At 38.3% G+C, this 13,076-nt stretch overlaps 1 protein-coding gene across 2 annotated transcripts; it reads left to right on the top strand.

The window, feature by feature from the left end:
- Window positions 1-341: 341 nt before the first annotated feature.
- On the top strand, window positions 342-13,028 carry ppp1r7 (protein phosphatase 1, regulatory (inhibitor) subunit 7). Of its 2 annotated transcripts, none has more exons than XM_077525809.1 (10): window positions 342-458; window positions 1,582-1,677; window positions 1,829-1,884; window positions 2,008-2,073; window positions 2,180-2,310; window positions 3,881-4,043; window positions 4,118-4,234; window positions 4,449-4,553; window positions 4,649-4,735; window positions 8,402-13,028. In XM_077525809.1, exons 1-10 carry the CDS (start codon window positions 419-421, stop codon window positions 8,576-8,578), a joined length of 1,038 nt encoding a protein of 345 aa, XP_077381935.1. In that variant the 5' UTR covers window positions 342-418; the 3' UTR covers window positions 8,579-13,028. The 2 variants fall into 2 exon arrangements, with proteins under 2 accessions (XP_077381935.1, XP_077381936.1); XM_077525810.1 differs by lacking the exon at window positions 342-458 and adding an exon at window positions 566-873.
- The last annotated feature ends 48 nt before the right edge of the window (window positions 13,029-13,076 follow it).

Here is a 13,076-nt window from a genome sequence, read left to right on the forward strand (position 1 = left end):
ATCCGCAAATATGTGAATTCATGGGTGCCAAGCAGTGTACAGTATTTTATTTTTTATTTTTTTTTATATATATATGCTTTTTAATATATGCTTTTATTGACACAATTCAACACATATTTACCTTCAAGATATTTTGCGTTGTTACTTGACAACATATTTGCATATTTGTTGATTTTAAAGATAGCACGATACAAAAAAATAAAATAGACATTTCACATGAAAACAGGTAATCCATTTTTGGATATTACACAATTGAAGCATCATAGAGGAAAAAAAATCCACTGTTTTTCTTTGTTGATTAATCTTTATCACTGTACAGTACTTCGCGTGTGTCTGGCGCCAGCTTGTAACGTGCCGTCGTATGTACATCCCTTACCTCTGATTGGCTGAGCCGTTGCCAGGAGTGTTTACAGGAAACATGGCTTCCCTCTCCGCTGTAGAGCCGCAAGAAATGGAAGGTGAGTAAATATCGAAACGCCGTCGCCCTGTCTCCACCAGCATCCCGGTTGAATGTCAGTTATGACGACGAGCGACTCTTTAACCCCATGAGTGAATGAATTTGAAGTGTCGTTTACGAGTGTATAACAGATGTCTAGCCCACGTTTGCTAGCTAACGTGCTAACAACAAGGCTCGCTGGCTGACGTCGTTGGTTTATGCCAAACCTGGACCACGTTGTCCCCGAAAATCCATGTCCGATCCCGGCGTGACAGGTCAGCGCGTACCGGGGAGGTAGTGATGTGGCTAACGTTCTTCTACAAATTATTTCAAACCGCTCAGTATGTATGGCAGTTTAACGACGTGAACGGCGGACTGAAAAGCAGACTGCTACGGAATGATGAGAGCACACCCACGAATCGGGTCAGATTGTTGTTGTAAGTCATTTGTAACGACTAACAGACATGGTGTATTTTCCTTTGTACTATGTCATTGCTATCGGCCAAAATTGTTTACCAGGCTGTGCAGGGCTGTCCCTGACTAAAGCGAATTTTTATTTGGAGGCCCAACCTTTCCCGTCTCTCCCTATCCGGAATGTATTGTAGAAACAAAATGACCATACTAGAACATGTCAATTGACAACCTTTATTAATAGCAAACAATTATATAGCAATATTATATAGCAATATTATTATTTTGCAGATTCAAGAGCATTTCTTTTTTGATGTGTATGCTAATGTATATCTTCTTTTTATAACGAACTACAGACGAGCAATTTATAGTCAGAAAACAAACTAGTCCAAGGTCCATTTGTGTTCTCACTGTAAACTGTGGGGAGCTGGTTTACTCCAGAAACATGCATACTGTCGATGTGTATGTTTATATATTACTTGCCTTTGTATAATGTTTATTAGGTTTGATTTACTCACTGACTTCCCATGCAATTTTTGGAGCAGGAAGTACCCCAAAACCGCAGTAAACTACCTCCCCACCTCCGTTCTTTGTAGCAACCAAGCACCCCTAAACGTCTTTATAGCACCCCTAAACTTCTGATCCTAGACTCGCCTCTGGTCAACCCTGTTGCTTTTAAATGCGCTTTATACATACATTTGGATTACATTTCATTTTGTGTGCTTGACTTGTAGTGGATCGGAGGGGAGAATCCGAGGAGTCGGGCGACGACGAGACCAGGAGGAAGAGCATCAATGGCGACATGGACCCAAATCAGCCTCCCGCCACAAGTATGTTATCCTAACATGATTACCCAATCAGGGGCAGCAAGAAGTGTTTCTGGGCCTGTTCTCCAGGGTTGGATGAACGTTAAAGTCTCTTTCTCTCTTTGGCCTTTGAGTTAATGGATGTTGTGTTATCTTATCATTTCACTCCATCTAGATAAAGAGGAGTCTCCCGTTGATATGGACACCATCACCTTGGACCCGGAAGAGGAGGTGAGGTTTTTTTTTTTTTTTTCCTGAAAGTTTCTGAAAAATAATGGTTTTGGAGATGCAATGTGACACTACCTGACTGTTTTTTCTTTTTTAATTTTTACTTTTTTAATTTTCTTTTTACAGGATGTTGACCTTGTTCACTGTCGCATTGGAAAAATTGAAGGACTGGAAGTGCTACAGAAAGCAAAAGTAAGTCTGATACATTTGGCAAGTGAGATCTTAGAAATTAAATAATAACTCACAAAAAAAAGCCATTTTAAATATTAACAATCCTTTGTTCTCTCTGTCCACACAGACTCTTTCCTTACGACAGAATCTGATTAAAAAAATTGAAAATCTCGACAGCTTGGGCTCACTGCGAGAACTTGATTTGTATGACAATCAAATCCGCAAGTTGGAGAATCTGAACAAGCTCACGCAGTTGGAGTAAGTTGGGATTTTAATTGTATACAGTGAACCCCTGAATATTTGCAGATAAGCATTTGTAAATTTGCCTTTAGTCATTTTTTTCTGGGGGAGCCTATTCTTGCAATTCATTGTTTTTGCACTCAGGCCAAAGCCATGTCTAATATCAAAACATTACTTTGGTGGTAGCAAGTGGCCAAGGAATTATACTGAAATGAGGGAAGAAGCTTCATTTTCTGAGGCCATATAGCCTTTGTCTATAAAAAAAAAGTCTATCATCAAATTCTGCTAGCTTCATGTTAAAACTCAATCCAAAATGCCATACAGGCAGGAGAACAAAACTAGCATTGATTTAGCAGTAGTTTAGGAAAGTGACATTTAAACACAGTGTAGTCACATTCAGACAGACTATTGCTGAACAAAATTGCCAAAATAAATAAAAATTAAATACACACATCTAAAAATATAATTCTGAAATTAAATACAAAAAAATAATATACATTTAAATAGAAATAACAAAAAAGAACTACATAACAAAATAAACACAAAATTATTGTGGAAATAAATACAAAGATAGTTTGTCTCTGTGTGCCCTGCAATTTGGCTGGCAACCCGCGCGACCCTTGTGAGGAATAAGCGATCAAGAAAATGGATGGATGGATGAATACAAAGATAAATAGAATTAAATATCAATCAAGAAATAAAAACGCTTTGCCCATAATTATTTCATCCTGTAGATGCTGTCAGCATGAAATGTGTCTTGAAATGTTATTCAAATGAGATGGCGGTCTTAAGCATGTCTTGGGTTTGGACTATTTGGCGCCGCAAACAGCCTTTCGACAGGGGAGTGTGTTCTCTCACTCACGGTCGGCGAACAAAGAAGTCTCAACAGCTTGCATGGAGAGCTCCATTAACGACCAACTTGTCCACTGTCGCCAGAACTTGCGACTTGAATGTCTAGTTGCTCGACAACTTCACGCAAGTTCCTGTTAACAACATGGTCTGTTGTTGTGTGTGTCCGTGAATTGTTAGCCTTTGCTCATTGAAGTAGCATTTCATGCTGACAATGTCTGCAGCATAAAATAAATATGATAGCAGTGTTTTTATTTAATAATTGATATCTAATTATACTGTATTTATATATTTATTTTTGTATTATTTCAAATTTATTTTATTTTTTATTTGTGTAATTTATAAGGAACTTTTATTTATTTATTATTTTTGAAGTTTGGGTTCTCCATAGTAACACATTTAGACACACAATATAACAATATTTTCTGCAATTCTCTGTGAAAAATTCTGAATTTTGTTGTGACCATTTTTCTGTTTAAATGACTATTATACTGGCCCCTGGTGGCCAAGGCACACAAACCAGAAAAAGCAGCAAAATGTCAATGGGTGTTGAGGCATGACATCATGATGCACAACCCGGAATTGTAATTCTTTGTTCTCTTTAGTTGTTTTTTAAGTTTATTTTAATACAGTAAAATACTGTGGCATGGGCTTTTTGTTTTTGTATGGTACTGGATCAGAAAAATGGCATTTTTCAAATGCAACAAGCTCTTCATCTGTCTTTTTGGCTCAACCGCAGGCAGCTGGATGTTTCCTTCAACGTTCTGAGGAAGGTGGAAGGTTTGGAACAACTGACGCGGCTGAAGAAACTTTTTCTGCTTCACAACAAAATCGGCAACATCGCCAACCTGGGCAACTTCCCCTGTCTGGAAATGCTGGAGCTGGGCTCCAATCGCATTCGAGTACGTTTGTCGTCAGGCTTATAAAACGTGTTAATCAAGAAGTCCTAGTCATGATTCTTTATTTGTGTTCATAGGTCATAGAGAACCTGGATATGCTCACGTCTTTGCAAAGCTTATTCCTTGGCACCAATAAAATCACCAAGCTGCAGAATATGGACAGCTTACACAGCCTGACTGTGTTAAGCATTCAGGTACTCATACTGACATAGTGGTTCTTACAGTACATTTTAGGCTCGGACTGCTTACAGGGGAGATATTTTGCAAAGGATTTCACATATATAAATAAAGTTGAGTTGAGTTGAGTAAACCTAATGGAAATTAATCAATGGAAACACCATGGCAAACAGTCAAATCCCTTTAAACGAAAGTCATATTTTCCTCCAACTTCTTTGTATTTACGTTCAGAGTAATCGGATTACTAAAATGGAAGGATTGCAGAACCTGGTCAGCCTACGCGAGCTCTACCTGAGCCACAATGGCATCGAGGTCATTGAGGGCTTGGAAAACAATGTGAGTCGCAAGAACGTGTCCATTGTGCACATCAACAAACAGCAGCTGCAAAGTGTTTTCAGTATTACCTCGCACCACTTTCTCTCTCCCGTCAGAAAAAGCTGACGACTCTGGACATCGCAGCCAACAGAGTAAAGAAGATCGAGAACATCAGTCATCTAACAGAGCTACAAGAGTTCTGGGTAGGACTCAAGTGTTTAAATGTTTCATTTTTATAATGTCTTCTGGACACTCATGCTATGTCTCTTTCCCGACCATGGCTTGTGCTATAAGAGATTACTCCAAAAATGTCAGGAAAAGCCGAGTAGAATATCGAAACTTTATTTGGAGTTAATCATAGTCATTTAAAATGATGGCAGGTGTGTGCCAACTCCCATTTAACATGAGCTTGAATGTGAATATCTCTGAACACAGGCACATTCTTGATCACAAGAGTGAGTGCACACTTGTGCAACCACAGTTGTTTAACTTCCCCTGTCGAAAAGATGTCCTTTTTTTTAAATAGAATTTTACAACTTAAAGGTCACATTTATGGAAGGATACACGTTGAATTTATTTATTTATTTATTTATTTTATATCACAAAAACTTGGTATTTGACCAGGGGTGTGTAGACTTTGTATCCCCAATGTGTGGACAATTTACAGTCGTCATATAACAATTCAGAGATTTGTGCTTCAAATTGCTGCATCATTTTGCCTCTGCTTCCTCCTTTAAAAAAAAATAAAAAATGTTAGTTTCATTTGATCCTAGATGTGAATGCTTGTTTGTCTATACGTGCCCTGTGATTGGCTGGTGACCAGTCTGGGGAAGTGCTCTAGATTTGCTTCCTTGATTGAAGACTCTAAATTGTCTATTGATGCGAATGGTTGTTTGTCTTTATATGCCCTGCAATTGACTGGCGACCACTCCAGGATGTACATCCATCACCTCTAGCCCAAAGTCACCTAGGATTAGCTTCAGCTGTGCTAGTTTAATAAATTGCCTAGAAGTGTGATTGTGAAGGCTTGCCAAAGTTATCGTTAACAATATGTGAAATAATTAAAACTATAATTGAAAAAATATATATCATTATTAAAATAAACTAAAAATTAAAATATTTATGAATATAAAAACTGAAAATATATATAAAACTCACTGTAATTATTAGGGATTTAACGATAACGACAATATTGTGATTTCACAATATTAAAACTGCCACAATATATCATCGTCGTCATGTTGCGATATTAAAAGCAGCACATCCGTTAAAAAAAAATGTCAGGTTGATTTCCATTTGTGCAGTTCTAGCATCCTCTGGTGGCTAGTTTTTTAGTGCAATTTAATTTTCACAAGGCATGTTTTGGCCCTTATATGTATATAAACCGAATCAATATGTGGAGCACACACTCAACATCAGTGTTGCCACAGTTACCTTGAAAAAGTAACTTAGTTACTTTACTGATTACTTGGTTTTAAAAGTAACTAAATTGCGTTACTGATTACTTGATTTTAAAAGTAACTAAGTTAGATTAAAAGTTACTTTTTTAGTTACTTTCAGCAGCTGCCGATAACACCATCTCAACATAAAAATAATGCAGTAGAAACAGAGTTCCAAATACTTTATTGAAAGTGCATTTTTAACATGAAAATAAAGGTTATTTTTATGAAAAACAAAATAGGCAGTCTCTCTTGACTTCTTGTAACGTAAATACTTTTTATAAAACAAAAAATAAAAATCTATCCAGGTTGAAAATGAAAATCCACTAAATTCCTCTATTGTTTGTTTGTTCCGCTATTCCAGTGTGTACACATGTATCAGTTTAAATATTTATTAGTAGTTATTGACAGTTATAATTGTTTTTTGGTTTGTTTGTTTTTTCTCTTCAAAATAAGGATCAGGAAAACAAAAGGTTGATAATTTAATGTTAAATATAAATATTTAACCTTTAGACAGACACCAACACAATTAAACAGAATATTTGCACATTGTGAAGTATTTCAGAAACATAAATTTAAGACATGAAATAAACCTACCGTCCAGCCAAAAGAAATATGAAGCCACCTTATGGAACAATAAATCTATCAAACACATTTTAACCACTTAATATATGCAAAAATATTTCCAAAAGTTCATTTCCCTTTTTAATCAACAATTTTTGTATTTAACGATTGTTTTTTCTTTTGTCAACACTTTCATTTTTGGTTAATGTATGACATCTTTTTTTGTTTTTTTAATCTGAGACACGATGATGACCACAGAATCACTACTGTTTATATTTTGTTTTTTGGGCTGTCGTAATCGCGGGCACGTCTCAGTTCTCCTATCTGCTGCTCATGCTAGTTGTAGACATTGACAGGGAGCCACAAACTGAGAAATGAGATACTTGCAGTGTGCTTTTAGCTTAGCTGGTGTGTTGGCTGTGGGACATACCTGTGTCGTTTGAATCCATGCATTGGATCGTCACGGGAGTTATTCTTTTTGGCTCGCGCGCAGTACCAACGCCGGCCCGGGACACACAAGTGCACCGAGAGGACTCGATAGCCATGGGAAATACCGAGACGTACGGCACCGGCTTCTGCTAACTGTCTCCATTTGTATGTTGTCACTCGTTGCGCGCGCGCGCGCCGTGTCGCGAGCACGGAAACACGGAAGTAGCTTGAATGGTGATGCTACTGAAATGTAAACAAAACAAGTAGAGCACGGCGCAGAACTCTTGCTATTGTTATGAAAACCATAAAGCCTCACTCGCAACCGATACGGTCGTTTAGCTCCCCTTGACGAACGATGGTTCGGTCGAATCGTTTTTTTGTTCCACCCCTACTGAAAACGTAACTTGTCTGACGTCACTCCCCCTGGCGAGAGGGCGGAGACGACCTCATCCCATAATGCTTCACGGACCAGTTGAGGATGGAAATAAATTATTTTTTTTACCACTTTTATGGTCCATAATGCACACTTTTTTTGTTGTGTTGTGTGCCTGTTGGTTAATAAAACTAGTAGTAAAAGTATCATCACTTTTGTTTTGAATGTGCAAACCATTCATGACCAGACCATGGCTGAATTCAGTGTGGTGATCAATGACTTCTGCCTCATCTTCGTAGTTGTTTGTGACTGTTACAACAGTGAGATAGTTTGTCTTCGTCATGAAAATGTGGAGTAACGCATTGATTCTCTGGACAGTAACTTTAATCAGACTACTTTGTAGAATGAAGTAACGCGTTAGACTATTAGTTACTTTAGAAAGCAACTTTTTTGAGTAACGCGTTACTAAGTAACGCGTTACCGGCAACACTGCTCAACATGTGCTTGCATGAGCAAGCAAGTGCCTCGATATTAAGTGTTATTAGAGATTGTAGGTTGTTTATAAGCACAAAAGCACAATATTGTCTTTTTTTTTTTTTTTTTACAATATTGTGGCCTTTTTTTGTAACGCCAACCTCCCCGCAATATCGTGATAATTATCGTATCGTGACCTTCATATCGTGATACTATCGTATCGTACTGTTTGGATATCGTTGCATCCCTAATAATTATAGCAAAAATGTCCTTTGTTTTCATCTTTGTCAGTTAATTGAATACATGAGCTTTCATCGTTAAAAAACAAAAGCCTGCTCTTAAAAACTAAGAAAGCTAACTGAATTAAAAAAGAAAACAAGAAATGAAAGTCGAAATGAAATTTAAAACTAATTCTAATGAAAACCTTGATGCGCATTAATTTAGATGTGCCTTGTGATTGGCCAGTGACCGAGCCTCACATCTCAACCTAAGTCAGCGCTGATAAGACTCCCACCTAATAAAGAAACGGCACAAAATAAAAATAAAAAAAAGTTGCAAATGTCCTAAACAAGCACTGTGACTCCCCTCAGATGAACGACAACCAAATCGACAACTGGTCGGATCTGGACGAGCTGAAGAACGCCAAATCCCTGGAGACGGTCTACCTAGAGAGAAACCCGCTGCAGCAGGACCCGCAGTACCGGCGGAAGATCATGCTGGCGCTGCCCAGCGTGCGCCAGATCGACGCCACCTTCATCCGCTTTTAAACATGCAGTACGGTATACGTCCACTTCAGTGTTACCCCCACGTCCCCCTGCACATCCACTCACTGCTATCAGCAAATCCTGTCTCCAGACACATCATATGCAGTGCAACACTAATGTCACCCACGTATGCGCTCATTCGCAACACCATCCAAGTTGTGGAAACTTTTATTTCTGGCACTGGAGATGAACTGTGAAATAACATCAATCCATCACTTTGTTATTGTCGATCATGCAACCAATTTGTCACATTATGGAAGAATTAAAAGGGAAGAGGGATCACTCACCAAATCAAAATACAGTGATACCTTGACTTGACCTACATTTGACCCTTGTCACTTTTGCCGGGTATACACATTAAGGCATTTGGGCAATTTTTGTCCCCTGACGAGATTGTCCTTTAAATCGCTGTTTGCATCAACGGTAACTACTCTGCTCTGCTCTACTCTATTCTACTTGGTTTTACACTAAAAAAAACTACATTTTAAAACTGTGTTTCTCCACTGCCACCATCCGGGAGCCCCTCTTCACCCCGCCAGTGACATCATGCTACAGCAGGATGTCCAAACTACGGCCAGGGGGCCATTTGCGGCCCGCCATCTATTTTTCAGTGGCCCGCGACATATACTAAAATTGGCATTTAACACGGTTAAAATAAAATAAAAATGAATAAAAAATGTTTGGAGATGGTCAAAGTCAGAAAGGAGGGTGTCAAAAAATACTTTTACAAATAAATTGGTTTATGTACTTTAGCATTTTTCTAGATATGCAAAAACACAAATACATATTAGTACATTTTTTATGACTAAACACAATTTCTCATCACAACGTTATGTGGCCCTTGCGTCATTCTGATTTCCTGTATGTGGCCCTCAAACGAAAAAGTTTGGACACCCCTGTACAAACAACCGTAGTTAGCGTGCACTGCACACACCTGACAAACACCTTTTTGTTCCTCCAGCCGCCTCTACACATTTTCATCAGCTAATAATGTTAAAAAGGTTTGCACCTCCTCAAGAGTCCAAGTTCGTTGATGACGATTGTCTTGGACCAATCATTGGTCACCAAAATATTTACGTCACATTTTAGGACCTGGCACTTTTTTTTTTTTTTTTTTTTTTTTAGAACCACAAAGTAATAGGTACCAAAAAAAGCTAGTAGAGCCGGGTAGATTTTTGGGTAGAGTAGATAGATACCATTGGTGGAAACGGGGTTTAAGATTATCATTTCACCTGAGGTGTGTTAAATTAAGAGTGCATTTGTCCCTATAATAGGATCCAAACCAGGTCGGGCTGACAAGCTTAAATACTAATACTGGATTTTGATTGATTTTGTATGTCCCAAAGAATATTGTGTTGTTTTGCTATATGAACATGGAACCTACCAAAAGAAAGATTAGTGTCTCTTATTTCATTAGGAAAAAGTATATTTCTATCTGTTTCATTATTCCCAAATATGGGAAACAGCTTGTTTTCAACGTGGCCCTGGTTGATCTCTTATACCCTGCCACCACCTGCTGGCCGTTTTTGTAATTACTACCATTTTTCCACCCGTTCACTGCAGTTGAGAGCCTGCATCAAAGCCTTCTGTATGCGGTAGCATTAAAAAAACAACAACATATAAATACGGCTTTGGGACACTTAAAACATTTAAAATATAACCTATATACCGGTATACGTTTTTGGGAGCAAACGAGTTAATGTGGGCAACAGTACGTTTTTTCCTCGGCCTCTCGTTCGAAGTCACCTCCTCCCGCGCGGGCTCGCTCGCCCTCTCTCTCCAGTAATGATCCTTCCGCAGGTTCACCTACGGAAACCTTGTTACGACTCCCTCTAGTATAGTCAAGTTTGATCGTCTTCTCGGCGCGTCGCCGGTGCCGGGGAGGGCCCATCCGAGGCGCGCACTGCCACGCATTGGCGTGCATCCTTCCCGCATCGTCACGACGAGTTCACAAACAGTCTGCGCATAGTTCACGACCCGGTTGCGAAATTTTGTCATGACAAAAATATTGAACATTTAAAAATTTTTGCCCCGACATGGCACGCAGTCACGACGGGTTTACGCACACTACACGCCACTTTACAACTAGTTCGCACACTGGCACAACTTCAATACGTGCCACAAAATCGTGCAAGTGTCAAGACGCCTTTACTTGTTTTTGTCAGATCACGTGTGACACATTCTTGCCCCTGAGGACTACATTTCGAAATCAATAGTAGAACAGAAAAACATAATCTTAATGTGTTGGTGCTGTGTGTTGAGGTTATTAGAGCAGACCATTCACAATACAGTCAAAACTGTACAGTGCCTGATTATTATTATTATTATTATTATTATTATTATTTTTTTTTTTTTTATTATTATTTTTTTTTCACCTTCATAGTTGGGGCCTGTCACAGATAAAGTAATCTTAGTTTTAAGATGTGAAAAATCCTGATGGTGTGTACCAGGCCTAAAATGCTTACGGCGACAAAAAAAAAAAAAAAAACTCTTGCTTTGGAAAATATTTCTTGCAATCTTGGGAACTCCACCCACATTAATACAAAAAACAATATTGGGTAGGACATATTTTGTTTTCTTTACCACCGCTTGTTTTATTGCCTTCTTTGTCAGGGCGTTTCCATGATTGATCTGAATTAACATTCACATTGACAATCCAGAGTCGCATGGCTTGAAAGTAGTCGGATTTCCCCACACACACGTCGGGGCAAATCCTCAACACACCTCAGACCAAAGGATAATGGGACAATCGTGTTGGACGTCCTTGGTCAGGAAGGGTCAAATTGGGGTTAAATGTGTGTACCAGGTAGTAGGTGTTTTTTTTTTTTTTTTTGCAAGACAAAATTTGAGTTACGAGTGAGCTCCACCATGGGGGCAGTTAAGGAAACATATTGCAAGACATTAGGTGCAAGGGGAGCCATGGTTGCCAATAAACTGTTGTATTGAATGGGACAAATAGTCAAATACAAAAATGACTTGCGCCCAGATGCTCACACACTCAAGCTAGGCCTTTATCAACTCGAGCTTGCGATGTCAATCAATAGGCCACGCCCCTCCAAGGCACACAACACAAATACTACATTTTAAAATTGTTTAAACAGTACATTGTTAGTTGTTTTACTAAAATTAGGTGTAACAAATTGTGCTTATTTTTGGTGACTGGAATGGATTAATAGCAGTTCATTTCACTGCGAAACATTATTTGAAGTGAGAGTAAATTGAACTAATTAGTCATAAGTCAAGGTAGCACTGTACTACAAGCTCGACGAAAAGTAGGTACCGTATACACTTTAAAAGTGGTCCTCACCGCCCTCAATTTCAGAGGTGCTTTTTCATTTTTCCCCTCCTTCCTTATTTCTCTTTTCTTTGTTTCTTTGATTCTTTCTTTTTCTTTCTTTTTTTCTTTTTCTTTACCTTCCCTAACTCCGTCACTCCCTACTTACAATTTAGTTTCCATCCTTTCTTCATTTGCTCTAAACCACCTTTTGCCTTCCTCCCCCACTACGTGTCCAATACTGCTTTTGAATTTACTTTCTTTGTATCTTGGCTCAATTTATTTTTAAATTTTGACATACGTTTAAAAAAAATAAATAAATAAACGAGACTTAAGTGTTGCTACTTTATGCCCTCACTGAATAGCCTGCAATTGAGCTTACTCAAAACACTCCTAAACTTGGCATTAAACCTTTAAATCGGAAGATGCAGCTTTTCAAACTTATTTGCAAATTTCATGTGTGTGTTTCTAACATAATTTACAGAAAAACGCGACGAATGTCCCCCAAGTCTCGTCTCATCCATCTTACGGCTGAGTGACACCTCTGTCGTAAAATAAAGCCTACAAGAATGTAACATCTGTTTCTATCTCGGATGGCAAATAACTTATTTTTTCTTTCTTTGTAATACTGATCACCGCTTTGGTTCTTTCGTTTGTTCCGTTGTCAGATTCGTTTGGAGTGCTTCACATAGGTTTTTACTGGTTTACCTCAAGCTCTTGAGACCGGATGACGAGTTTATAGATGCTGCAGTGACACATTCTGTATTATTTATTGACAGCTGAGTCAGCTTAAAAAAAAAAAAAGCTGAGGGGCTGTTTGTGTGGTGGTCTCTTGTAAATAAGTGAGAGCACTTGATTGGATCCATGTGTACATTCAAAAGATATACTTTGTTCATTTGATGTCATGGCTAAGGCAACAGTTTTTTTTTGTGGAATTAAAACGTTATACACCTTTTAGATATTATTTTACACTTGCTTTTAAGGAAATTGCAATGACAAATAATGGATTGAAAGAGTCAGTGTGTGTTTTGCCAGTGAATGAAGTGGTTCAGATCAAGTGAGCTAAAATTGTCACTGAAAGATACTATTTGTTGTTTAAATAATCTACATCACAGGGTTTTTGAACTTGAAATAGAATGTATTATGCAAACAACAATAAATGTATAGTACTACTACTTACTACAAGATTTTGCTTTTCATTTGGGATTTTGGACAGTGGTGGAAAGT

This window comes from Festucalex cinctus, chromosome 1 (genome assembly GCF_051991245.1).
Source record: "Festucalex cinctus isolate MCC-2025b chromosome 1, RoL_Fcin_1.0, whole genome shotgun sequence".
Lineage (NCBI taxonomy): Eukaryota > Metazoa > Chordata > Actinopteri > Syngnathiformes > Syngnathidae > Festucalex > Festucalex cinctus.

Bases quoted from the DNA above. Each gene is read 5' to 3' on its own strand.
- ppp1r7 (XM_077525809.1), top strand. From the start codon at position 419: ATGGCTTCCCTCTCCGCTGTAGAGCCGCAAGAAATGGAAG. The intron at 1,678-1,828 runs GTATGTTATCCT...CACTCCATCTAG, and splicing joins AAATCAGCCTCCCGCCACAA to ATAAAGAGGAGTCTCCCGTT. The intron at 1,885-2,007 runs GTGAGGTTTTTT...TTCTTTTTACAG, and splicing joins CCTTGGACCCGGAAGAGGAG to GATGTTGACCTTGTTCACTG.